Source organism: Alosa sapidissima, chromosome 1, assembly GCF_018492685.1.
Source record: "Alosa sapidissima isolate fAloSap1 chromosome 1, fAloSap1.pri, whole genome shotgun sequence".
Classification (NCBI taxonomy): Eukaryota; Metazoa; Chordata; class Actinopteri; order Clupeiformes; family Clupeidae; genus Alosa; species Alosa sapidissima.
The window spans coordinates 19,991,050-20,018,630 of NC_055957.1; the positions used below are offsets into that span (position 1 = coordinate 19,991,050).

At 45.8% G+C, this 27,581-nt stretch overlaps 1 protein-coding gene across 12 annotated transcripts in view; it reads left to right on the top strand.

Moving 5' to 3' along the window:
- Positions 1-27,581, top strand: part of inpp4b (inositol polyphosphate-4-phosphatase type II B) — a 159,889-nt gene that overhangs the window by 8,494 nt on the left and 123,814 nt on the right. For 9 of the 12 annotated variants that reach the window (XM_042057498.1, XM_042057508.1, XM_042057490.1 and 6 more), the window contains exon 2: positions 2,057-2,173. Coding sequence is in view for 4 of the 12 variants with exons in the window: in XM_042057546.1 (XP_041913480.1) it covers positions 2,057-2,173 (117 nt within the window). In the remaining 8 variants the exon portion in view is untranslated. Of the gene's footprint in view, positions 1-2,056; positions 2,174-22,074; positions 22,200-25,926; positions 26,568-27,185; positions 27,265-27,581 lie in introns of those variants that run through there. The other 3 variants (XM_042057571.1, XM_042057563.1, XM_042057601.1) reach the window with 3 other exon arrangements.

Here is a 27,581-nt window from a genome sequence, read left to right on the forward strand (position 1 = left end):
GGCCTGCACCCAGAAGTGTCAGGGTTCATTTTTTTCCCACTCGGTTGAGCTGCTATCCTGAGTTGGCCTCTCTTTTTCCCCTCCTCTCCTCTTCCATGTCTCCCCTCATGTCCTCACCTCTCCTCCTCTCTTCTCCTGTCTTCTCCTCTTCTTTCTAGTCTACCCTTATTCCTGTCTCTCCTTTTCCCTCTCCTCACCTCTCCTCCTCTCTTCCCATCTCTTCCCCTCTCTTGTCTCTCCTCCTCTCCCGTTTCGTCTGCCGTAGTCCCTGTGGCGTAATGGGTAGAAATACTGCCAGTAACACCATTACGGGGAGTCACTTTAGTCTGGCCAGATAAAGTTGTCAGCCACTCCAATAAAGCGCAGGATAAGCGCTGGCTCTGTACGCGCCCATTGATCCTGTGTCCAGATGACTGATCACAGGGACACCACTGGCCCCCATGGGGACTACCGTTTAGGACAGTTTAGTGTCGTCGCTCGCGATACCAGTTGATCTGTGTCAGGTGGTGGACTGGTCGCCTAGCGTGTGTTAGTCTCTGTTAGTGTGTGTGTGTGTATGTGTGTATGTGTTTGTCTCTGTGTGTGATTTTCATTGAGGAGATGTGTGCGTGTTTGTTAATGTGAGTGTAAGTGCATGTGTGTGGGGAGATTGGACATTATTGTATCTGTTTGTGAATATGTTTTTGCTTGTGTCTGTGTGTTTTTACAGTTCAATATTCTATCAGAAAACACTCCTCTGAATATTTCATTCAGCCAAATTTGTAGCCCCTCAATATCGGTTAAAAATCAAAAATACATTTTTAACTTGAAATTATCCATAAGTGCCCTTTACCAAGCCATTTATTGCAGATAGAGATAAAAGGAAATTCCAATTAGCCAAGTGCCGTCCACCAAAAACCCCACTCCCAGGAAGCACTTAAAAACATTCATCTTCAGAGCTCAAACACTCCTCAAGTCTGACTATAGTCTGTTGCTCTAATACGAAAGTTTGCGATCAAAAGCTGAGATGGAGATTCTTAAAAATAACTGATGTCAGTATATGTTTACTCATTAGCAGCCATGAAAGAGTTAGTCTGGTGATGTTGGCATTGACTGAGGGCAGCCTGGAATGCATTCCAGAAAACATGTTTAGCAACTTACCCTGGCATGTTAACTCTAAGTGAATTACTACCAAGCTTTACGAGTCCTAAATAATTGAAATGGTAGTCTGTAACATATCCACATTATAGTAAGTGTGTGTGTGTGTGTGTGTGTGTGTGTGTGTGTGTGTGTGTGTGTGTGTGCACTTATCTCTGTATTTTTGTGCAGGCCTATCTGTGTGTGTTTGTATATATCTGTGTGTGTTTGCTATTTGCCCCCCATCCGTTGCTGTCCCAGGGGGGGTTGTATTATGGAGCCGCCCCTCTGCAGGGCACAGGGGCAGGAAGCCTGAGAGTAAACACACAGCCTTTCAACTGGAATGGCCGACCCACCACACACACACACACACACACACACACACACACACACACAGACACACAAACACACACTGTGTGTGTGTGTGTATGTGTTTGTATAGGGAGAGAGGGAAGAAGAGAGAGAGAGAGAGAGAGAGAGAGAGAGAGAGAGAGAGAGAGAGAGAGAGAGAAAGAGAGAGAGAATGAGAAAGTGAGCCAGTGGATATGTGTGCTCTTCTACAGCCAGTATTTGTATTTGTCTTGTATTTGTGCATTTGAGTGTGCATATACTGTATGCCCATGCACCGTGTGACTGCCGCCCCACCACACCCTGTCTGTGCCGTGCTGGTTGGCTCACTCCAAGCCTGGTCATCTGGTGTACTACGGCCCCAGGCTTAGCCCTGAGAGCAGGCCTGTGATCCCCCCATCTGCCAGATTGGGATGGAGGCACACAGAGCGGGTGGTGGGGGTGAGAAGTGGACAGGGTGGCGTGGGGTGGAGGGCAGCATGTGTGGCTGGCAGCCTGTGTGCAGCTGTTGGCTCACTTACCCCACCCCAACTTCAGCCCACTCCCTTCTAAACACACATCCCCCTTTTTTCTTCCCCTCCCCCTCTTCCAGGGAACAAGAGACCCTCTGTTCCTGACAGGGGTGACGTTCCCACCACAGTGCCCCATCTTGGAGGAGACAGTCATCAAACTCAGCGTCTACGATGTGAAGGACAAATCTGCTAATACTGTGAGTAGGCTTCACCTCGTAAGGTTGGCTTGGGTCAGTAGCATGTCATTTCGGGTTGAAAAAATGACCTCCCTCAATAATTTCACTAGTCACTAGAACATATCACTTTTTGCCATATAGTCCATAGTCCAGCTATTGTTGCATGGATATGAATATGAAGCTTAATATGACCTCTTTGACATTGTACTGGCGGTTGCTTGCTGTAACTCAATAGCAAAAGGCCAGCCAGATGTTGGAATGTATCATTTATAGTGCCATTTATAGAATTTATACTTTATAGTGCCCAACTAGTGGACATAAATTGATAGTGGGACATAGAAAAATAATCAGCAAGTAACATAACATTGCCTGGTCACAAAAACACAAACTAAATAGTTACAAGTGTCACACAGTGTATAATTATATATTTTCATCGTCTACCCAGGCATATTGGATAAACTAGCACAGGTATTTGGGCTATGTAGATAGATAGATAGATAGATAGATAGATAGATAGATAGATAGATAGACAGACAGACAGACAGACAGACAGACAGACAGACAGACAGACAGACAGACAGACAGACAGACAGCATGTACAGTGCCCTCCTCATTTAGTGGACTCCTGGTGAAGTGAAGGGAAGCACATTTATTCTGAGAAAAAACATAACAACACACATGTGATTGGCACCTCTAGAAAAACAAAATGTGACAGAAGCTTTCTTCCATTTATATTCAATTTCTTTAAGTAAATCAATGTGTCTGAACTTTCAAACAGTAATCCATGACTTCCTGGTTCACTAAGGTATAGATTTTTCAACATAGGTAAAAAAAGAGAATACAATCGATTAAAATTGTCGTCAAGGAATGGCTATAAAAAGTAGATACTTGTTACACCTCTTTTTACTCAACTTTACCAGGAGTGCCAATACACGTGGAGGGCACTGTAACACCTGTAGCTCTGAAAAGGTTCAACCAAGTCATCCATCATGTCCAGTCCAACACCCTGACCCTTAACTTGAATGAGAGAGACTGGAGGGAGTATGCTACTGAAACCGTTCTCTTCATTGGCCCTCAAGAACAGTGTGAATAGAGGCAAGATTGTTACCATTTTCAGTTATTGCATGAGAAAAATAAAAACCGTCATGCTGTTGTATGTTCCGAGGGTCAAACTGTACTGTATCTGTAAGCAACCTGTTCTGCTGCTGTATGTGAAGATACCAAGATGGCACACTATTTATTGGAAAAATATTTACAGTGGCACAGAGATATGTTTTGACATGTTATGATGCACTGGTAGGTTGACATGTCTTGTTTAGTCAAGAGGTAGTTCTGCAAGGAAATTAAGACAATTTAACAGTAAGACAACCCACAGAAAAACAACCCACAACAACAACAAAAAAAATACTGAAACAGATGTTATTGATTTAATTTAATTTATTGTGCTTATATAGCGCCAAAACATTACACATGTATCATGGCGCTTTACAGAATGTAGGCAATCAGAGAAAAAGAAAAGAGGGAGAAAAGAAAAGGAAGGAAGAAAGAAGAAAGGCCCATGGGTAACAGGGGCGAGGAGGAAAAACTCCCTAGAATTGGAGATACATATAGGAGGAAACCTCGAGCAGATCCACGACTCAAGGGCCTGACCCATCTGCCTAGGGTCAATACGGACAGTAAGGTCTGTAAACAATGACAAATGCATATGACAGTCAGGTGTGGAGAATAGAACATGGTGTTTAAAGCACCTGAGGTGAAAGTTACAAGAGGTGGGATGATTACATCTCCGGTATGATAAAGCATTAATCATGATTTAGTGAGAGAAAGTGCAATAGTCCGGCGTCGGAATTGTCCAGGAAAGAAAGTTGTCAGGGGGCAAGTGGTGGGTCAGCAGACAGGCCAGAATCCGGGCAGAGTTGTCATAGGCAGGTGATGGGGCTGTACGGGCCAGGAATCCAGGTAGGGGGACAGTAATACAGCAGTCAAGGATGGGACTTCAGGTGGGATGGGTAAGAGGAGGGCCAGGCACACGAATGGTTGATGACTGGTGATGATATACCTCACAAGTGAGGTACAGTAAGGGAGAAGAAAGAGAAATGTAGAATGGGTTAGTATAACTTGAAATCAATGTGGTTAATGTCAAGAAGTGATCAGTGGTGCTATATATTGTTACAGTAAATCATTGAAATTTGGGCAAGAGAGGGAGAGTTGAGAGAAAGAGAGTAGGGGAGAGAGGAGAGGTGGGGGTTGTACGGCGTGGCACATGAAGTCCATGACAGCACTATACTATAGCAGCATAACTAAGGCATGGTCAGGGGTAGTCGAGACCAGCGCAGGTATGGTCAGTGACAACCATCTCACGCGCGACTAGGGTGCCAGTCACACGAGGACTCAGCAGGGTGGTCCATTCCAAAATCCCCGAGATTGGTGAAGTTCCACTATGGGAGGCAATAAAGAGGTATGTTTTAAGTCTAGACTTAAAAATAGGGAGGGTGTCTGCTAATCGAATTGAGAAAGGGAGATTATTCCAGAGGAGGGGTGCGCGACAGCTGAAAGCTCTGCCACCTACTGTCGTTTTTGAGATTCTTGGAATTACAAGAAGGACAGTATTCTGTGATCGTAGCGGTCTGGGCAGGTTATATGGGACTAGGAGATCTTTAATATATTCTGGTGCCTGGCCATTAATGGCTTTGTACGTTAGAAGTAATATTTTGAAGTCAATGCGACTTTTAACAGGCAGCCAATGTAGAGATGCCAGGATAGGGGAAATATGTTCATATTTTTTAGTTCTAGTGAATGTGCGAGCAGCTGCATTTTGTATAAGCTGTAAGCTCTTTAGACAGGTGTTATTTCAGCCAGCATACAGAGCATTGCAATAATCAATTCTTGAGGTTACAAAAGCATGGATTAATTTTTCAGCGTCTGGTAAGGACTTCCTTATCTTTGAAATGTTCCTTAAGTGATAGAAAGTTTTGGTAATCTGTTTTATGTGATTACTTAGTGATAGGTCTTGGTCAATTGCAACTCCTAGATTTTTAACACTTGTGGATGAGGATAGTCGAAGATCAGTAAATGTAGCCTGTGATGAGGATAGGATATCCCTCATCTTTTTAGAACCTACAACCATGACTTCTGTTTTATCGGAGTTCAAAAGCAGGAAATGAATTGTCATCCATGTCTTTATATCTCTTATCTCTACATGTGTCAAGTTTGGCTAACAGAGTTAATTCGTCAGGTTTTACGGAAAGGTAGTTGTGTATCGTCTGCATAAGAATGAAATTTAATGCCATGTTTCCTAATTTCAGAGCCTAGGGGAAGCATATAGAGAGAAAATAACAGGGGCCCTAGTACTGAGCCTTGGGGCACCCCACATTTTACCATAGTCTGGATAGACGGTTTATTGTGGACTTGTACAAATTGTCTGCGGTTAGAAAGGTATGCTCTAAACCAAGCGAGTGCTGAGTCTTTAATGCCTATCAAATGTTCAAGCCTGTGAAGTAGTATGTCATGGTCTATGGTGTCGAAGGCAGCACTGAGGTCCAGGAGGACTAAAATTGATATATGTCCATTATCGACAGCAATGAGGAGGTCGTTAAAAACTTTAACTAAGGCTGATTCAGTACTGTGGTGAGCTCTGAAACCAGACTGATATAATTCTTGGATTTTATTTATATGTAAGACACTATGTTTGGACACTATTTTTTCTAGTATTTTCGACAGAAAAGGGAGATTAGATATAGGCCTATAGTTGCCAGGCTGTTAGGGTCAAGGGTAGGTTTTTTGAGGGATAGCTTAATAACAGATAACTTAAACGACTGTGGTACATGCCCTGATAGCAGTGAGTTATTTATGATCTAGAGCAAAGCATTATCCAAGAAAGGGAGAGCAGATTTCAGAAGATGAGTAGGAATAGGATCTAGTAGACTAGTTGTAGATTTTGATGAGGAAATTGTGGAAGTGAGGTCTAATATGTCGATAGGTGTAAATGAATTCAAAGTTGTTTGTCTCATCTGTGATTCAATTATGTTTTCGCTACCGCAATGGAGTACGAATATCTGGTGAGACTGATTGGTTATTAATCTTATCTGTAATTGTTTCAATTTTGTCATTGAAAAAGTTCATGAAGTCATTACTGTTTAGGCATATAGGGATAGATTCGGTTACTTCAGTGTGGCTCTTCGTCAGGTGGGAAATTGTGGTAAAGAGAAATTTTGTATTATTTTTGTTTTCTTCGATTAGCAAGGAATAGTAGGTTGACTTAGCCTCGTTGAGTGCTTTTTTGTAGGTGATAAGGCTATCTTTCCATGCTTGGCGGAAGACTCCCAATTTAGTAGTACGCCATTTTTGTTCAAGTTTGCGCGCTGCTTGTTTGAGGGTTTTTGTCTGTGTGGTGTACCATGGAGCACGCCTTACTTGTTTCCTTACTCTCTTTTTTAGTGGTGCTACTGAATCAAGGGTTGAGCGTAATGAGTTCATTACATTATCAGTTAACAAGTCGACCTCGGTTGGATTAAGGAAAGGGCCTATGTTCTGCTAATTTGGGTGATATATTTTGAGTCTGTTGTGTTCAAGACAGAGTGAACAAGGAATTAGTATCTTTATGTGGTTTATATTGCTTTGTGAGAAAGAAGATGAGGTGAAAAACAGAAGTTTTTTTGAACAAGCTCATATTTGAAATCAAGACACTGCATGCATTTGTATTTGGCTTTGTAGCTTTGTTTTTGGCAGTTGTGTTTGGCAGTTGTTTGTGTGTTTGTGTGTTTGTGTGTTTGTGCACTAGCAAAACATTATCTTACACCAGCTATGGCAAGCATATTGGATAGGGAAGAACATGTGTGTAGAGTGTGAGTGAGAGTGAGAGTGAGCATAGAGTTATGTTGAGGCAGTCATGCAGAGATTTCTGCTTGTGTTCTCGTCTCTCATTTTTAACCTCTCTGAGTGCGCTTCACTTATTACTAAATGCTTGCAAAATACATTTATGTACACGGACACACACAAACACACACACACACACACACACACACACACACACACTGAGAGAGAGAGAGAGAGAGAGAGAGGGAGAGAGAGAGGAAGAGAGAGAGAGCACTTTGATGGCATAGTAAAAAGACACATGGTCACACAAGCACACTCGCATATCTGTTGAAACCTAAACCGGGTATGTAAAGAAAAATCGAAAGACATCCTGTTTTAATGTCACAGAACCTGTGTTACATCCCAGAACTCAATGCTTCCACAAGACTTTCACTGCAGACACTTCATAACTCTGCATCATGGAAGTGCTACATTCTACTCTCACTGCAAAAGCAACTCCTGCCTTCTACACTTTTGTGGACGGCACTAATCACCCAACAGCATCGCCCTTCTATGGACCATTCTGCCGTATTTGCTCAGATCCCAAACTTGGTGGCATTTCGTACGGTCATGCGGAATCTAATGTGAGCTTGTGGTCCTGGCACGACTGTGACGGCACACGCTGCCTCTCCGTCCAGTTGGAATAATTATTCAGCGTTAGTTCCATACGCATCCAAACACCACTAAGGCATCATGGCAGCCCAGCGTGGTGTGTCATATGCGCTGTTTGTGCTTAGTGGTCAGAACGTCTCTTGCGTGGCATTAAAAACCATTTGGGTCCAATGTCAGAATGAGGCCATGAGGGCCTCTGAAGATTTATTTTGAATAGTGTGTGGAAAATTCACAATGCGACACAGTCGTCAAGAACTTGGTGCAATGGGTATCCTCATGCCAGAATTGGACTGCACTGAAGTCAGAGTCAGAGAACTGCATTCAGCAAATACTCAGACCCTAGAAGAAGAACATCTACTGTGTTGGTAAATGAGTTGTGTTCTGTGAGGACTTGTTTTTCTGAGGGTGTGAGGTTTTGTGGTTCATTTATAGAGAAAGGGGTAACACTTTACTTGACAGTATCGACATAAGAGTGACATGATACTGTCATGAACATATGACACTGTCATGACACATGCACCCTAATCCTAACCTCTAACCCTAACCCTAACTTGTTATGACAAAAAACGAGTGTCACTTAATAACAAAAGCGTTATGTCATAAAAGTTTATGAATTGTTTATAGCACATTCATGACAGTGTCATGTCACTCGAGAAAGGTGATGAATTTCTCAGACATCCATGAGCCCAGTTGTTCTGTTTGAGCCCTGGGATCCGTCGAGGAGGCCAATATCCAGACGTCGACAGCACAGCGACAACTTGAGCTCTAGCTGCAGTGTTACACAATCGGTTTTGTTTATCAGTATGCAGAGCGGGTGGGTTGTCCTCCCCTCGACATAGTGTTGAGTGTTCCGGCTCACTGGTGGCAACAGAGGCAGGTAAGGAAGTACAGCCGGACTGCTGGGGGGCTGGTTAGCCTCTGCAACTAGCCACGCGCGCCGAGGCACTCAGTCACGGCTCCTCTCAAGCGCGACCCAGAGGAGTCCGCGTCTAATGGCTCAACACGGGCCGCATTAACAGCCCTAACGATCCAGGCGAGGGCTGGATTAATGGCGCAATCCTTGGGAAGAGTGCGGCCGCAGTCCAGCGTTTCTTCACTGCACTGCAGTCATGTCACAGCAGCACACTCACACAGCCTCTGCAGTCCTGTCTTGAATTTCCCCTGGGGATCAATAAAGTATCTATCTATCTATCTATCTATCTATCTATCTATCTATCTATCAGTCCGACCTGCAGCAGCACTGTCAGGGATAACGCTGCCGTACGTTGGAAGAGCTGAAGGAAACTGTTATAAAATTCACTTTTTTCAGGCATGATGTTACATCAACTAAGACCACTTAAACTAAAATGTGCCCGAGAAAAGAAAGAAAAACAGAAATTCTTAGTAGAACACTTAGTCAGATAAAGGATGTTGCTTTTTCTGCTGTATTTAAGTATAAGTAAGTATAAATATATATACTCTTTTGATCCCTTGAGGGAAATTTGGTCTCTGCATTTATCCCAATCCGTGAATTAGTAAACACTCTGCACACAGTGAACACACAGTGAGGTGAAGCACACACTAATCCCGGCGCAGTGAGCTGCCTGCAACAACAGCGGCGCTCGGGGAGCAGTGAGGGGTTAGGTGCCTTGCTCAAGGGCACTTCAGCCGTGCCTACTGGTTGGGGTTCGAACCGGCAACCCTCCGGTCACAAGTCCGAAGCGCTAACCAGTAGGCCACGGCTGATTTATTCTGTAATTTTACAGTTTAGTAGGTAGGGCGTGCAAATTATTCGAGTAATGTGAATCACTGAAGGATAATGTGTATAATTGGTCATGTTGAAGGTACAGAAAGGAATTATAAGCCAGTAATTAACAGACGACATGCAATTTCCCTCAGTAACATTCAAACAGACAAAGCCATTACTTTACTGACACTTTAGAAGGTGTTGTGTTTCAGAGTCTGTTCAAGCTGTGTAAAGACGATATGTGGAAACACAGCAGTTAATTACTTCCCAATAGCTGCCTGAAGATTGATCTTGATCTTTCCTTCCAAAAAAACAACAAAAGCGGCAGACAGGCAAAAGAAGCAGATTATTTACAGATCTATTGTTGAAACATGACTTTGGAGACCATCCATCAGCTGTCTCTTCTTCTTCTTCTTCTTCTTCTTCTTCTTCCCCTTCTCTCTCTCTCTCTCTCTCTCTTTCTCTCTCTCTCTCTCCAGGGCTCGTGCTTTATGGGCCTTGCAGCCGTATAAATCGCCAGCCTCATTAGCGCTCCTCCACCTGTCCTTTCACATCCTCCTCAACTTCCTCTCCTCCTCAGTAATCTCCTCCTATCCTATCGCTCTCCTTCACATTGTCTTTGTGCTCTACCCTTCTTTCCTCAACTCTCTCTCTCTCTCTCTCTCTCTCTCCCTCTCTCTCTCTGATCTTGGCCATGCAGGCATATTTGACGCTCCCACCTGCTCCTCCTGGCTCCTCCTTCCCTCCTCATCTTCTCCATCTATCTCCATGTCTCTTCCTCTCTGTCTGTATGGCTGACTGGGCTGTGGTGGTGGTGGTGGTGGTGGAGGTGGTGGAGGTGGTGGCGGTGCAGAAGGGCTGGATTGTGGCCCTGGTCGTCCCGCTGTGCTCTTGGCCTGGCTCTGGCAGACCCCCTGCGGCTGGAGCACATGGAGATGGCTCAGAGAGGAGGCCTCATTACCTCTGTATCATTTAGGAGGAAGGGAGTGCCAAACTATCTCTCCATCTCCAGTTCACATTTCATTCTCTCCTCCCTCACACAGTTTCGCTCTCTCTCTCTCTCTCTCTCTCTCTCTCTCTCTCTCTCTCTCTCTCTCTCTCTCTCGTCTCTCACTCCTCTAACTGTTCACAGCGATCCTGCCAGTTCCCTCCATCTTCTTGAGTGTGAGTAACTGCTGGTGTGAGCTTATGTTGAGCTTTCCCCTCTCACTCCTGCTGGCCGTGTGAGGTTCGGGGGGAGGCCTGTTATACGTTTCTGACCGTGCTATAGTCCAGCCACTCCAGCAGCTACATAGGCCAAAACCAGCCACCTGCCCGTAATTGAGGGCCCTTTTAGGAAGGAGCAAAGGAAATGAACAGGCTTTAATGTCTGGCTGGGTTAGGGAATGCTTGCATTTTTGTGGTGTGTTTTTCGGTGTGTTTGTGGATAACTGCATACCTTTGTGTGTGTGTGTGTGTGTGTGTATTAATGTTTGTGTATGCGTGTGTGAATGCCTGTGTCTGTCTCTGCCTTCTTCCACATGTTTGAATATGTGCGTATCTGTATTTTTTTTTAGGAGTGCCTGTTTGTGTGTGTATATATTTGTCTCAGGGTTCCCACGGGTCATGGAATTTCTGGAATATCATGGAAATTTGATGAAGTCTATTCCAGATATGGAAAGTCAGGGAATTTTATCATTTGTGGGGCAAAGTAATAGAATATCAGGGAATTTGGTTATAGCAGTTTAAAATGTACTTGTCAAAATACATTAATGCAGATACAGTATTATGTCCGTGCAGAATTTTTATATATTTTAGCTTTACTGCTTGCTTGAGTGGTTGTGGTTAGACCAACTGTGCTTATTCAATGCCCATTTATTCATCTCCCACTCTAAAAAAGTCACATATTCTTCAACGCTACGCGGCTACTCTGAAATCTTTGGTCAGTATATTGTACGATTCATTCTATAGTAGCTCATGGAAATTCATGTTTTTCGTCAGGGAAAAGTCATCAAATTTTACATCTGACTTAGAGTGGGAACCCTGTTGTCTGTGTAAATGTATAGTATAGTAGTATAGTATATATACTCTTTTGATCCCGTGAGGGAAATTTGGTCTCTGCATTTACCCCAATCCGTGAATTAGTGAAACACACTCAGCACACAGTGAACACACAGTGAGGTGAAGCACACACTAATCCTGGCGCAGTGAGCTGCCTGCAACAACAGCGGCGCTCGGGGAGCAGTGAGGGGTTAGGTGCCTTGCTCAAAGGCACTTCAGCCGTGCCTACTGGTCGGGGTTCAAACCGGCAACCCTCCGGTTACAAGTCCGAAGCGCTAACCAGTAGGCCACGGCTGCCCCAAATGTCTGTGTCTGTCGCTGCCCTCTTCCACACGTTTGTACTGTATGTGTGCGTGTCTGTATTTTTGTGCGTGTGCCTGTTCATGTCTGCTGCCCGCATACGCATTTATGTGTGTGTGCTCTCATTTGTGTTTGTTTGTGGTTGACTGGCTGCGCTGTGGTTTGTGTGATATAAAGGCCATTGTTTTGGAAATCAAATGCTGTTCGTTGGGCTGTTGGAGCGGAACAGTCACAGCCCCTTGGCCCCAGGACAGCGCTGGCTTTTTGAATGGCACACTGAACCAGTCAGTGGGTAAAGCCTCTCCTGCTTCAGCACCTTACAGGGAAATGAGTGCGCTCCCCCCTCTCTCTCTCCTCTCTCTCTCGCTCTCTCTCTCTCTCTCTGTCTTCTTAATATCTCATTTTTAGGCAATAGGTGTCTGGTGAAGTGTTAGAAGGAGGAAAGAGGAGGAGAGCGGTATGTGGAAAAATTGTGTTTTTTGCATGCTGATCTGATTTTTTACATTCCAAAGGGAGCGTTTCATTCCGAGATGATTTCCCTTTCGCCCGGAGCCTTCCCATTCCGTATGCAGCGGCGGCCCCTGCCGAGCCGCATGAATATGTGAGCAGCACACGCCAGACCGCCCGAAAAACAGAGAGATGGATGGAGAGGGCGGAGGTAAAGCAGGGGGGACACGGCTCGGTCTCTCTGAGTGGACTTGAGCTGCTGCCATCGGGAGGGGTCGGTCATCTCCATGGCAACCAGAGGAAGGGCCCTCCTTTTTCCCCCGTCAACTGTCCATGCGTCGCAGAAACTTACGCGTGTTTGTCTGTCCCACGTCGACTCTATCCTGGAGATGTCTCCTGATCTCTGGTGACTTATGGTGGAATCAAAGGGGATTGCGCCGCGCCGGTTGCCGGATTGCTTTTCTCATTGGCAGTGTTTAAGGCTTCGGGGGCTGTACCGGCTGAGGCGGCGTGTGCCTCTGGGGGACACTGCTCTAATATATGCATTTAAGGGTCGGCCGGGAGGCTTGGAGGCTCGCGCCTGCACACAGGCACAGAGCTGCTGAGGATCCACAGCCTCGGAATCAATTAAGCTCCTGCAGCAAATGCCTGCAATGAAAACTCCCATGTCAACAGCTGTATTAACAAGCAATATAAAACTATTGAGCGCTAGAGAGCTCCTCAGCACCAAACATGAAACATTTAAATGTAATGAATCACCTGTTGATGTGAGCTGATGCCTGGGCCCCTCTGGAGAGAATGCGGTGCTCTCTTCATACCAAGCGCTCGCTGCGTGTAATTAGCCCATTGCGGTTCTGTAAGCGTGCACGTGACCGACTTCACGAGCGTGCACGTGACTGGGATGGATGTGCAGGTGCGCGTTAATGAGGAAGATCTGTCCCCACGCCTGCTGCACACACCGCCGACCTGTGATTCAATGGGAATGGGAATTAGCCAAGTGAGGACGGGATGCAGCAAATGGAACATGAAAAGCCCAAACGCTGAAGCGCTCCTGAGTGCTGCTGGACCTCAGCTCATCGCATAGGCATGTTCACTGTGAAGAGGACCTGTGGGGGGACCAGCAAATGCACTGGCCTTCACTCAGTTCCTCTCTGGTGAAGCGCTGCAGTAGAGTGTGGACGTACAGTAGACATGAAGAAGGGAAGACAGCCATGGAGAGAGACACAGGAAGGCATGGGCTGCAGTGATAAGAGTTTCCATTAGTTTTAGTCTGCCTCATGACCCGCACTTCCCCCTTATGAAGATGAGGCTGTGAAGGGGGAGAGCTGAACTAATGGTGGCACATGATCATCAAATGGAAAGCAGTTGCATGCCCTATCAAACACAAGCACACACTCACACACACACACATGCACATATGTACTGCCCCTTGCTCACAGAGCATTTTTCATGGACTGCTGTTTGTTTCATGTTCTGGGCTTTGTCTGTGCCTGTGTGCGTCTGATAGTGTGTCACATTTCAAGCATCTCATCATCTCTGTACTTCAGACCGCTTTACTGGAGTAAGAGAGTGCCATTAGCGGAGCCTAGTCCAATCTGGTCCTGATCGTCTGTGTGACTGAAGGAGCGGCCACTCGTGTGTGCATTAATGGCCAGAGAAGCAGAACGCATTCAGATGCATCCTTTATGACAGAAGAAAGACACAGTGGGGTGGATGGAGAGAGTGCTTGGGTTTCAGAGAGGGATGATTGCAATCAGCACGACACGCGTACACATGCACGCACATACACACGCACACGCACAAACACAGACACACATACTCACGCACACACACTTACACACACACACACACACACACACACACACACAAAAACATGCACAAATGCACAAACACATAGGGAAACGCATGAGGGACTCACACACATGCTCACACGTAGGTACACACAAACACCCCCTCCAACAACCCCCCTCCAACCTCCAACCCCCCCCCCCCCTGTCAAACCTGTCCCTCTCTCCACCAGTTCTACCTCTCCATCCTCTCTTTCTCTTGCTCCCCCTCTCCTTCCCCCCTCCCCTCCCTCTCTGCTGACAGAGGGCTGCAGACTGACTGTGGCTTTGATCACCTCTCCTTCGTCTCCCTTTGTGCTTGGAGCTGGATGGGAGACGTCACCCTCTGTTCTTCTAAACCTGTCACTGCTGCCGCTCACTCACAACACATAATACCTGAAGTAATCAGTGGGCGTGCAAACTGCTATGTTTTGGAGTGTGTGTGTGTGTGTGTGTGTGTATGTGTGTGTGTGTGTGAGAGAGAGAGAGAGAGAGAGGAATAAAAGGATTTGGATACACTATAAATCTTAATACAAAAGCATGTAAAAGTCTTTTCATGACCTGGTGGTTGAAAACAGCCTTCAATCAGTTTGGTGCAACGGTGACGTTTTAAATTGGATCCCAGATTCACAACATGTCTCTTTTTACTGTAAAATTGCAAGGGTAATTGGAGAGGAGCAGTACAAATGTTGAGATTCAACCTGGCCAGAAAAGCCACCTAGAGCAGTTTGCATTTCACAGCACTTCTCACCTTCCCGCATGCCTTTCCAGAGGAATTAATAAGTGCGCACTTGAAATTGACCTACAGTATTTGTATGTGTGCTTCGAATAAACACATTTATCTGTTTTCAACATTGTACCAGAATCTGGTTTGCGTTGGAGAGAGAGAGTATGCACAAACTTTATGGTAGGCTACCAGCCAATTCAGTAGGCTAACTCAAGACTTCAAGGCCATCATACAACGTTTTTAAGCAACAAACAAAATACTAACATAACAGTAAAGTTGTTCGTTTTTTCATGGTTTATTTTTTTCCAAAAGCATCCTCTCCCCATGTGTCTATTGCATTTAGGATACGTAAGGAGCTTGGAACAAAGTTGGGTTTTCTTCGTTTTCATTTTCTCTAGGCATATATGCTCAACAAATATCAGCTAGCTCAGCAGGCCATGAGAAGGCTATCAATGAACAGAAAACCGTGTTGGCTAACAATTTATTAAATACTCCTGTTATTGTCGTCAACGACGTCGCTGTAGGCTACTGCCTTTTCAGCGCCTTCTGCTTATCAGTCTTTTGAATTCGTTTGGCCTTGCCATGCAGTTGTAGGCTACAACGTTCCATTCCCTTCATGTGTTCTATCAAAATGTTGTATGCCCTCATGAACAGTAGCTCCGTGATGTCTGCATCTTTTCAGGTCGGAGATTTTCTGGACAGCACTATGCCACTCCATCATAACACTGGCATTTGAGTCAGATCTAACCACATGGACGCACGAAAGAAACGTCACCAACACGCTCTCTCACTAGGTGTGAATTTTAACCGCATGTTCTACGCCTCATTCAGACACAGCACATTTACATAATGTCCGGAGGAAATACTAGGGGGGAGTAGTAGAACAACCGGCTAAATTCGGACTTCCATATGACCGGTGATGTCGTTTAGATATACGGCCCTACCGTTTAACATCGGCAGAACCAGTCTTACAAGTATGTCTGAAAGCGCTAACTGTCACTTCATGAGAGGACTCCCCACTCACTCTCCCCCACACACACAAAAACACACACACACACTCACTCACTCACAGGGGAATACTCCACAGAGACCCATCTCTCCAGTTATATACTGCTGATGTATTGAGAATCCCACTCATGCTAATCCGCACTGTCAATAACCATGATGTGCAAAAGAAACTGACTCAGCGATTTCCAGAGCTTTCCGCTGTTTTTCCAGAGCTGTTTTCCATGGCTGAATGGCTGTCAGGCAGGAGATACTGTATGGCAGTATGACATCAGGAATTATTGACAAGGTATGAGTGGCACAGCACTGTGTGTGTGTGTGTGTGTGTGTGTGTGTGTGTTTAGATGTGGGTGTGGATGTGTCTTTTGTTTGCATATACATTCACATGATGGCCTTTTAATCTAACAAAACAAAACCTGGCATACTGGCATGTCAGCTTGAATTTAGATTATCAAACAAGCAATGTATGCTTACACTGATGAATCATAGAGGCCACCATAGCTGTACACTTAAGAAATAGGTTTAAGCAACACAATTGCACACAATGTTTTATTGGGGACTCTAAAACAGCTTGGAGATCAATACTTAACTGCTACTGGGATTCAGTTCAAAATAAAACACACATTTTGGGCCAGAGTCAATTCCTGAATTGGCAGGTTGTGTCCCTGAGCAGTGGAAAGGTCAGGTGTAAACCCATTTGACAGGTTAATGTTCAGTTTCCTGGGTAATGTTACTATATACTGTCATTTTAGAATGGAGTGTTGTCTCAGTGTTGGACAACTGAACATCTGAATGAAGCCTTAGATGTAACTAAGCTAGCATAGAGAGAGGCTTCCGGATATATGTACCAAGGCCAAGAAAGCGACAAGTTGTGGACATCTGTTTCATTGGTCAGAAAAAATAAATAGTATATATTTCCACATGCTATTGCATCACTAAATCAGTTTAGAAACAGCTTGAGTGTTTGCCAAACTTGTTTAAGTAACACTGTAACACTGTTTAAGTTCCATTCAGGAGAAACACTTTGTGGGTGTGTGAATGTGTGAACTCCCATCAGTGTGTCGTGACACTAAAGAGGTCCCACTCCCTATTTTATGCTTGGCACGCCATTTGGTGAAATTCTGCTGTTTTATAGATTGTGTGCGAGCAGATACCTTATGAAGAGATGCGTTCACTTGTCATCATAATAGCAATGGGCCATGATGTAAATCGCTCGTGGCTCTTAAAGGAGACGGCATGGGATTGGATGTAACGCCCAAAACACAACACACAGCACAAAACACATTCAGTACAATTCAAAACAAATGTAAGTAGCATGTGCCTGGCATCTTATCATTTATTCTGCTATCAAACTAGTCTACTATCAAAAAGTGGACTTGGACATCTAAATGCACTTAAACCACACATTTTAAATCTTCAGAATAGGGCTCTTAGTTGTTCCACTCTGGAGCCCTGAGACAATCTGATGGGGTGCCAGTCAAGCTCCTGAACCCTCCTGGCATGTTCCCCTCTGAAGGGGAAATCCCCCAGGGAAGGCCTGTGTTTCTCGCTCCAGATGTCTTGTCTTCTCCCCAGGAGCATTGGAGCGTAGCAGGGCCCTCTGCATCTCTGTAACCTGCCCATTATATCCTCAGTGCTGTTTAACACAGGTGGAATTGTGGGACGTCGGGGCCTGGCGCCTGTGCCTACCCCACCCATATCCGTGCACAGTAAATGTCTTTCATTTTCTATTCTAATGGGAGGAATAGAATAATTTGCCATAATTGTTCATTAACATGGTTAATTAAACTGACTGCCAATAAAGGCCGGCCTCCATTCTCTTTTATGACATCTTTTATACCCTCTCGCTCACTGTCTCTGCCACGCACACCCTCTTACCCGCGCCCATTTTCTTCCTCAGTGAAATGCTAAGTGGCTTCCATTCAAATACCAGCTCGCTCAGTTAGTCACCTGCAGGGCCGTGCTAGGGAATCTCTGTCGGCCGTGGTTAGCGCACGCCGCTGCTATCTCCCCGGCAGGCCTTTGCTACCATCGGGCGCCTCATTGCCAGGCTGTCAGAGATAAGTGGGGGACGGTAAAGGGAGTGAAAACAGAAGGGTTTAGTCTGAGGGGTGGGGTAGGGGTGCAGGGAAGGGAAAGAAGGGTCAATGGAACCAATTACTGGAATCTCCGCTGTGCTCTGGCTTAGTACACCTCCCCCCACCACTACCACAAACACACACACACACACATACATACACACACACACACACACAGACACACACACACACACACACACACACACACACACACGCACACACACACACAGACACACACACACAGACACACACACACAGACACACACACACACACACACACAGACACACACACACAGACACAAACACAGACACACACACACACAGAAAGACACACACACACACGCCCGCCTGTTCCCGTTCCTCGTGGCTTCTGGCCCTCGTGCAGGTGCCAGCTCTGATAACAAGGCCCCTGTCAACCCCTGAAAAGCACACGTTCCCATTCCCACCACCCCCTCATCCCCTCATCATCCCTCTCCATGACGACCTGCTTCACACGCAGTCTGTCATCGCCACTTTTTTTTGAAGATTCTTTTTTTCTATTAGATGCAAAAATTTCTTTGTGAGCTACTTCGAACAAAAAGAGGGAGAGAGAGAGAGAGGAGAAGAAAAAAAAAAAGCATTTTCTATTTAGGGGGTAAAAGGAGGGTTTTGACAAGAAAGGGTATTCCTAAAAATTGGCTTCTCTCCCGCGAGAGAGGTTGGGTTTGCGACAGGAAAGGACCAGGGAGGGCTGCCAAAAGATGCTGGCGTTTAGTGAACCACATGCTGGCAATGATGGCATTCCCCAGTGAGACTGGGACGCCTAGTGCCCGCATGCCACTTCGTGCCTTAAAATAACTCCCCATCCTAAAATGGGAACGCTACAATAGAATGGCAGGCCATTAATAGAAGTGCAGTGGCTATAGAACAGCAAGGACGCGGGCTAGAGCAAACTCATGGTCATAAAACTCTATATGGATGCTGACAAATGCTGACCATGCCGGGATCATAAAATATGGCCAAGTGCTGAGCATCATCCAGAGCTGTAAATAAAGCAGATGGGAATCTGATACAGAGTCTTGAGCTAATCTGAAGCATGCCTGGCAGCTTGTCATAACCGGCTCGCATCTCTGAGCTGAAGCGGAGCTGCAACTCGTTGCGTGCAAGTTATTTATTTATCAGCATGCTTTCATCCAGGGCATCTCGCAGCAAATATCTACGGCAGAGCGAAATCACTGACCTTGGCGTTTGCTAGTGGAGTGCAGTAGCTGCATCATCATCATCAGAGACCTGCAGACGTGACTTGCACTCGCCAGGGGAAGGAGGGAGGGAAGAGAGAGAGAGAGAGAGAGAGAGATGGCTAGGTGAATGCAGGGATCACGTGACCACATGCCTCACCCAGCGGTTCCTTCGCATGTCTCACCACATAAAATTACAATCATTCGCGCTCGTTTAATTTCACAAAGTCATTGAGAGTGACCGTACTGATGGATGGCACCCACCTGGTGCGTGTGGTGTCCCACGCGGAGGCCTGGCGGGGCCGTGAGGAGGCCCGCTGATTCTCCGTCCTGCTCCTCCGATAGGACTCATCATTTGTCGCTTATTAATTCAGGCAAGTTTCATGTTTGCTTCTCCCCCCATATCTCATCTCCTCCATTTCTGTCCTTTTGCTATTCCGCTTTTTCCCTCCCTCCCTCTCTCTCTCTCTCTCTCTCTCTCTCCCTCTCTCATTTGTCTCTTCCTCTCATTGAATGGATGATTGAGGCTGGTGATTATTAAGGGTTTGTTTTCTTATGTAATTCTCTTCTAATTGCTTCAGCCAGAAGATCCACAGAGTTTGTATGGCAGTCAGGCAGGCCTCTGATTGATCTATTAGCAGTTGAGATGTGTCGGCCATGCATTGGCGATTGACTTTTGTGTTGTGTGGAGCAGCAGAAGTGTGATCTCCTCTTGTGTCTTCTTTCTTGCGCTGAGTAGCTATTATCGCTTCCAGCTGGAACACATGCCTACATCGGAGCGCTGATAATGGTCAATAGGAGGAGACGTTGGCCGGACTGGAAGTCAGAAAAAAGCAATCAGCTGAACAACTGAGTCAGCACAACTCTTCCTCCCTCATGTCTTTAGCTACACTGTTTCTCTCTCTCTCTCCCTCTCTCTGTATGTATGTGCTTATGTGTGTGTGTTTATGTGTGATCAATAAAAGCCCTTTAGGGTCTTAGCCCTTTGCCACAAGAGATGGTCTTGGTGCCCCCCCCCCCCCCCAATCAAAGTCAGGCTGGTTTACTCAAAGAAACAGAACAACACTGAACTAGTCTGAGCTGTGGAGTTTCCTCTTATCTGGATACTGTAGTGAAGGGCATACACAATACTTATGAGCCAATAAAATAACCTTCCTGTGAAATGGGACTGCTGGAAATTGCCAATTGAGTTGTGTTAATATACACGTGTCGCGTGGAACGGCTTGGGCTTTTTGTAGCGAGCTGCTAAGTGTTAAAAATGACCGCCCTCTGCTTCGCCGTTTTACATCCGTGCAGTCTGGCCTGCCTCCAAAGCCAGCCAAGTAACGGCCGACGGCTCGCTCCCTCATCTGCCAGACCAGCACAGCACTCAAATAAAACAAACTCCCCCAACACCGCCCCCCCATGCACTTTTCTGTTTTTATGTGCGGACATGGAAGGAAGGCTTCGTATCTCGCAGCTTTTTATTTCTGACGGGCATTTTTTTTTTATTATTAAGCAGAAAGTCTTGTTAAGTTGGCCTGCCACAGAAGAACAGCAGGCTTTTTACAATGAAAAATTTAAGCAAACAGGCAAAGGGCCTCCTCGCTCCAAACGCCCTGCGTGCGCTTAAACGCTGCTAAAGCAGGGCTTTTGACTGTGCAGCTGAACTCTCGGTGCTCTCCGAGGGTTGTCAGGTTAAAAGTGTCTCTAAGAGCTGGAACAGGCTCGGGTCCACCGGAGGCTAGAGGCAGCGTGGAACATCAGCTCACATAACAGAACAGCTCCCCGGTTCTTATACGTCACACAGCATTCTCCTGTTTGGCTGTTTTGCAGATTTGAACTGGTTCATGAAAATAATGGTCTGTGTGTGTTCATGAAAGAATGTCTAATATTTTCTTGATTCAAAAAATACTTAAGTCCACAAAGAGCGTTTTGTGAAGATGGACGAGGGCCGATTAAGAAAACAGATTTGAGAATGCTGTGACTTTGTCCAAGTGAGTGCGCAGCTGCCAGCAGGAGATGCCATTTCCCTGCAACCCCCTGGCTGCCTGAGGCTGGGCAGTAACTCTGCCCACATCCCATCCCATGCAAGTAACCCTGCACACATCCCATTACAGAATCAACCGTTTCTGAATCACACTACAGTTACCAGACTGAACATTTCTAATCAACCAAAACATCATGTATTAAATAATAAAGTAATAGAAGTATAGTGTAGTTATTTGCTCTTACAATTCAATACAAGGTTGGATTGAAGACTGACCAAGGAAAAACCATAAAACAATAATACAACTTTAATCATTCAGCACTCAAGAACTATGCACCAAGGCAAGAAACAAGAACAAGGGTGAAAAGTGTGTGCTATTGCAGACTCCGTTCAGATGAAGGCTAAAGCTAGAGAATGGCTTTGGAACTGGCCCAAGTCATGAAATGCCTCATGCCTTAATGCCTTAAAAATACACATGCTATGCCATTGACACATAGACATTAAAATGAGTTAGAGGGTGCTAAATTGAATATGAAAGAATGCAACAGGGTTAGATAGTAAGATTGTAGTTAGATTGTACATTGTGATTCTAATAAAAATGCTATGTTAAAAATATTACAAGAAAGAATGGGACAATACATAATCAACAGATTCATATGAAACATTTAAAACTCATGGATTGGACTCGTGCCTCTTGTTGAGATGTTTCCTACCTGGCATTGAGCACAGCTGGGATGAAGTGCCCTCTGTTAGCATTAGCAGCAGCGCTTTAGACATGCGTCAGGGTCTGTTTTCCACCAGGAGTGGCCCACCAAGTGGCGTCATCCCCTGCTAAGACGTTGATAATCCCACTCCAATTTTCTCAAGATGGGATTTGTCCAGTTCAATTTTGTAATGCATTTTTCAATTGGAAATTTAATTAAGAACTCCTGTGCTGTACTCTACCTCCCACCTCCACCTGCCAACCCCCCCCCACCTCCACTCACACTAATGTCAATGGTTGTGAGGCGATCACCTCCACCTGCAGATTATCATCCAAATGTATTAGTGGGTCACAGGTGAATGGAATGGGCCGGCTCTAATCTTTAGCTGTGAAAAGTGGCTTAATGTAACTTATATTCACAGAGGAGTCGGCGTGGAACTCCAGCCTTTCGTTGTTTTGTTTTGTTTCATTTTCTTGAGGCTCAGCTCTTAAGCACCGTGCCGTGCCCAGAGGGGAGAAGGATTGGGTGCTCGCAGGATGGTGGTAAGAGTTGACGTGAAGTACATGTACGTGACAGGAAGCTGTTATGGCCAGCTTAGTGAATGACCTTCACCACCAGTCAGGGCAATTGTAGGGAACTACCAGGAAGAGCTCTGTGGTTGTGGAATGTGGCTGTGGTCACACCAGACGGTTTACTGCTGTTGCCTAGTACATTGTTTTTCAGTCGGTAACAGTATGTGTGTGTGTATATGTGTGTGTGTGTGTGTGTCTGGGGGGGGGGGGGGGGTCTGGGGAGGGGGTGCTGATGCAAAGCACATGTTTCATGTACAACCAACTAGCAATGTGTGTTTAATATGCATTAATGTTCAGCTAACACTCTTTTCTTTCTCTGAGCCATGAAAGTAGATTAGGGCAGAACAGAGCGTCCCACGCTGCTTTGTTCCTCGTCAGTGCAGATTGAATTATTTGATAAAGTTTAGAATCGCCCTGCATCACTTCCTAGTCAAGCCTCCGGAGCTGTTGCAACTATTAGATGTCTTCAAGGAGTCATTTTTCTCAGGAAACACAAATACATTTTGTGATCTTATCGCAGTGCCTCTACGTGCTTAATACACATTCATGAACACAACAACAGAAAGGCTCCATTTCTCTATTTGTTTATAGTGAGCAAGGACAAATCTACTTTTTAACAGAAGTGGTGTTTTTGAATCATAGGCTGAATGCATAGTGCTTTCTGGTACAAGCTTGTGACAGATAAAGGCTTGGCACTCGTACACATGTAGATGACTGCAGCCCTGAGGGTGTGTTGAGCTGATGACCTACGGTACAGTGAAGGTGCTGGACATCAGAGGGTGTTAAATTGTGAAGTGAAGGTGCTGGACATGAGTACTGGACATGGTCACATGCTGGAGGTACTGGACATGGTCACATGCTGGAGGTACCGGACATGAGTACTGGACATGGTCACATGCTGGAGGTACTGGACATGAGTACTGGACATGGTCACATGCTGGAGGTACCGGACATGAGTACTGGACATGGTCACATGCTGGAGGTACTGGACATGAGTACTGGACATGGTCACATGCTGGAGGTACTGGACATGAGTACTGGACATGGTCACATGCTGGAGGTACTGGACATGAGTACTGGACATGGTCACATGCTGGAGGTACTGGACATGAGTACTGGACATGGTCACATGCTGGAGGTACTGGACATGAGTACTGGACATGGTCACATGCTGGAGGTACTGGACATGGTCACACTCACGTGGTCTTATCAGAAGCGCTTAAGCTGATGTACAAATGGAGCAGGACTTTACATGACACATAATCTCATCTGTAAACACACACACACACACACAAGTGAGTGCACATGCACACACAATTTATTGTGCAGTGTCTCAATATGTTGTTTGCAGCAGGCTGGTGTAACTGCTCTGGCCTGTAAGTGAACAGCAGGTGTTAGCACATGGACACTGAGGCAATCCAGCCTGTCTGTTTGACCTGCCCGGCTACCATAACCTGTCTGTTTGCCCTGCCCGGCTACCACAACCACCCACCACACCATCAGCCACACCAGCATCATGTAGCCAGACTGCCCACAGCCCACTCACGCAGCCCACAACACCCCACCAACACTTCAGAGCCATCCTCACCGGCTACAGCGCTCACTCGCCACCCTCACCGGCTACAGCGCTCACTCGCCACAGCACTCACTCGGCCACAGCGCTCACTCGCCATCCTCACTGGCCACAGCGCTCACTCGCCACCCTCACCGGCCACAGCGCTCACTCGCCACCCTCACCGGCCACAGCGCTCACTCGGCATTCAGTCTTGTCTGGGCTACTATGGACGACACTTAAGCATAAACATAAACACTGTAAGCTGATTTTAATTGTAATGTGCTGACAAATAAGATATGTAAATAAGATATTGGTAAAATGTCTTGTCTTCACCGTGGGATAGTGAGAAACGTAATTTCGATCTCTTTGTATGTCTGGAACATGTGAAGAAATTGACAATAAAGCTGACTTTGACTTTGACTTTGACTTTGATGTACAGTATGCTGGTCTTGATACCAATGGTGATGTTTGAGAACTAGTTGCACAGGATGAAGAAATTATTTCTCAATGCTTTGTATACAGTATCTGGGATGTTCAGGAGTAATCTGAAACAGAGATGAAATAGAAATGCAGAACACACATTTATACAGATATTTTACCTTTTCCAACAACAAAAGCAAAAATATACAGTAATGCCTCTGTACTAGTGAGAGAGACGATTGGTCCCTCGTACAACTCACAAAAGCAACAGCAACCCCTTCGTGTTCCGCAACCCTCCCCTTGCATGGCTTGCAGAGAGGTATCGCTATGCGCTATGATGTTTTTACTGAGATCGCCGAGTGTTTCTTCATGCAGGGAATAGACTGGCTTTTGGTTCACTTTGACACAAAAGACTAATGATTTGTTGTGAAACACTCAAGCATTTTGCATCAATGTCTCTCTTGCTTTGCCATTTTCAAAGCGACATCATCTCAGAGATGGTACTCTTGCTGTGAGGGGACGCTCTTAATTAGACAATGATTCAGCAAGCGAAGTCCAGTTAAAAAACAAAAAAATAATCTGTTGTTCAGTATTCAGTTATTCAGCATTGAGTTTTTGCAAAAGGTTGAAAAGATTGTAAATAACATGTATCAAGGCTAGGAAACGGAGCAGCCATTTGATGCTGATTAGAGTCACTCTCTCTTTTTACCCCCTTTTTCCCACACTTTTATTCTATCAGTTGTTCCTTTAAACCTCATTCTCTTTTGCTCTTTCTCCCTCCCTCTATCTCTCTCTCTCTCGGTCGGGTGAATTGCTAACTGAGGTCGAACCTTCTGTCAGGGTATTGCTTCAGGTTAAGAGGTTTGGGGTGTTTTTGATCACAGAGCTGTGTGTGTGTGTGTGTGTGTGTGTGTGTGTGTGTGTGTGTGTGTGTGTGTGTGTTTTTCTCATTGACCACAGCGTGTCATTTTGTGGTCATTCCTTTGAGTATGTTTTTAGCCTCAGAGCAATGTTCTTTCGAAAGTTATTGCATGTTATTATTTGTATGTGCACATAATATATATTGAGCATGAAATGACTCTGCTGAGTCGAGTTAAACGCTTATCGGTAAGCCCTCCTCCCTCTTAGCTGGGAGGTGTTGTGGTGGCGCTGTCCTTGCCTGGACGCCTGCATCTGTGGCCCGCCTGCAGATGATTGCGTGTCAACATAGCCTCTCCACCTTTATCAGCACAGCTGCAGGTCAGCCTGCTCTACCACACACACAGACACACACACACACACACACACACACACACACACACACACACACACACACACACACACACACACACACACACACACACACACACACAGACACTAAGGGAGGGAGAGCGAGGGATGGGAAAAAAAGCCCCCTATTGAATATGTAAAATAAAACATGTGCTTGCGAGTCTGATAAAGCCCAGCGTCTTCTCTCTTCTCGTTTTTTGGCGAGCACGCAGTGCAGAAATTCACAAGTGGAGAGCCACAGAGAGTAGGAAGTGGGCGTCTGGGGTTAAGAGAGGCGGAGCGATAAGGGATCGCCTTATCTCAGGAGCTGTCAGTGATCTTTGACCATGACTGCTAGCACATTTTCCAAAAATGAACATATTCACACACATACACACACACACACACACACACACACACACACACACACACACGTGCCGGTTTGACTTCTGTCTTTCTCTCACATTTCTCACTCACACTCACACATCCCTCACTTGCTTAACACTTCTAGCTACAGTTTGCCACGGCCCACTGTGACGGTGTGCATACCAGATATCACGATCAGATCCCAGGCAGCCACTGCAGGCGCGCTGCGTGTTTGGAGCTGCAGCCGTCCTGTCAGCCACGAGCATCAGGGCGCACTCGAGCAGGAACGAGCTGGAGCAGGAGAGCCCTGGGATTGGCCGCCTCGCCAGGAGATTGCTAAATTATGCACAACTGTGAGGACTTTGACAGCTACCTTATTCTAGAGACAAGACTAACTCCAAGCCTATCGTTACTGGTGCCTGAAGACTAACTTCAAGCCTATCGTTACTGGTACCTGAAGACTAACTCCAAGCCTAACGCTACCAATGCCGGAAGTCTAGTCTGTCTCCTTAAGGAAAAGTATGATTTGGATTCGGGCACTGACCTTCCCACCTTACTGAGAGGAGTTTCCTTTGTCGTCTTGCTGTTATTCTTTAATGCACTATGAGGATATTGAGGTATGACTGACAGTGGTGACCCCTCACTGCTGTGTCCATTGAGGGGTACTGCTGGGAGACGGCGCTCTGGGACAGCTGCGTGAGATGGCCCGGGCCCTGTGCTGCTGCGGAGGCAGGGCTGCTGAGGAAGAGGTAAGGACAGAGCGCTACGTTGTAGCCACCACAGCCACTTCACGTGGCCAGTTGTAATGCACTCTGTGTGTGTGTGTGTGTGTGTGTGTGTGTGTGTGTGTCAGGTCAGAAGAAGTAAGCAGCTGCTGGAAATGAGTCTGCTCTTCTTGAGTGGCTCAGTGGTCTTGACATGGTCTTCCTCTCTGATAGCTGGTGTGTGCAGGCAGGATTGCATCACTCCAGAATTACCCCAGTTACCCACAACTATGAGTCCACAAAACGGCCTCTGGGGGACTTCTTCCGTTTGCAATCATGAATCATGCAAAACCTAAAAAAAAGGGCCATTTTGGAATCCATTGAAGTATCAGCTTAACTAGCTTAATAACAGTTTCGGGCTCATGATCAAACCTACACCAAATCCATCATGCATAGAACAGGACGAAAACAAAACAAAAACCAAAAGGCCATCTAAGCAGTGGGATAGGGATGACGAGCAGGTAAGCAGGCTGGCTGCATGTTGAGTAATTGCTGACGTGTGCTGAAGGGGCATGCATAGGCAGGCAGAGGAATGCTCGCCACCCGAGGGCAGAGTATTATGCTCCCAGTCAGAGTGAAACCTGCCCCAGCCTGAGAGTTCAGGGCATCTGGATGTAGTGCTGACACTAAACACAGACAGCACAGGCTATATAGAGCTCTGTGTGTATCACACCCTGGCAAGGTAGGTCACTGGTCCTTTGATTTTGGAGACATTGTATTATTACGCATCGCTCATGCGTGCATGTGTGCATGAGTGTGTGTTTGTTTGTGTGTGTGTGTGTGTGTGTGTGTGTGTGTGTGTGTGTGTGTGTGTGTGTGTGTGTTGTCTGAGTATGAGTTGTTGCGGGTTGTGTATGGTGTTTCACTATGTGCAAACTTTATTACTTTTACTTTTCTGCATACTTGTGGTACTCTCTCTCTTACTCTCTCTCCCCTCCTGTCTCTCTCTCTCTCTCTTCCTCCTGTCTCTCTCTCTCTCTCTCTCTTTCTCTCTTCCTC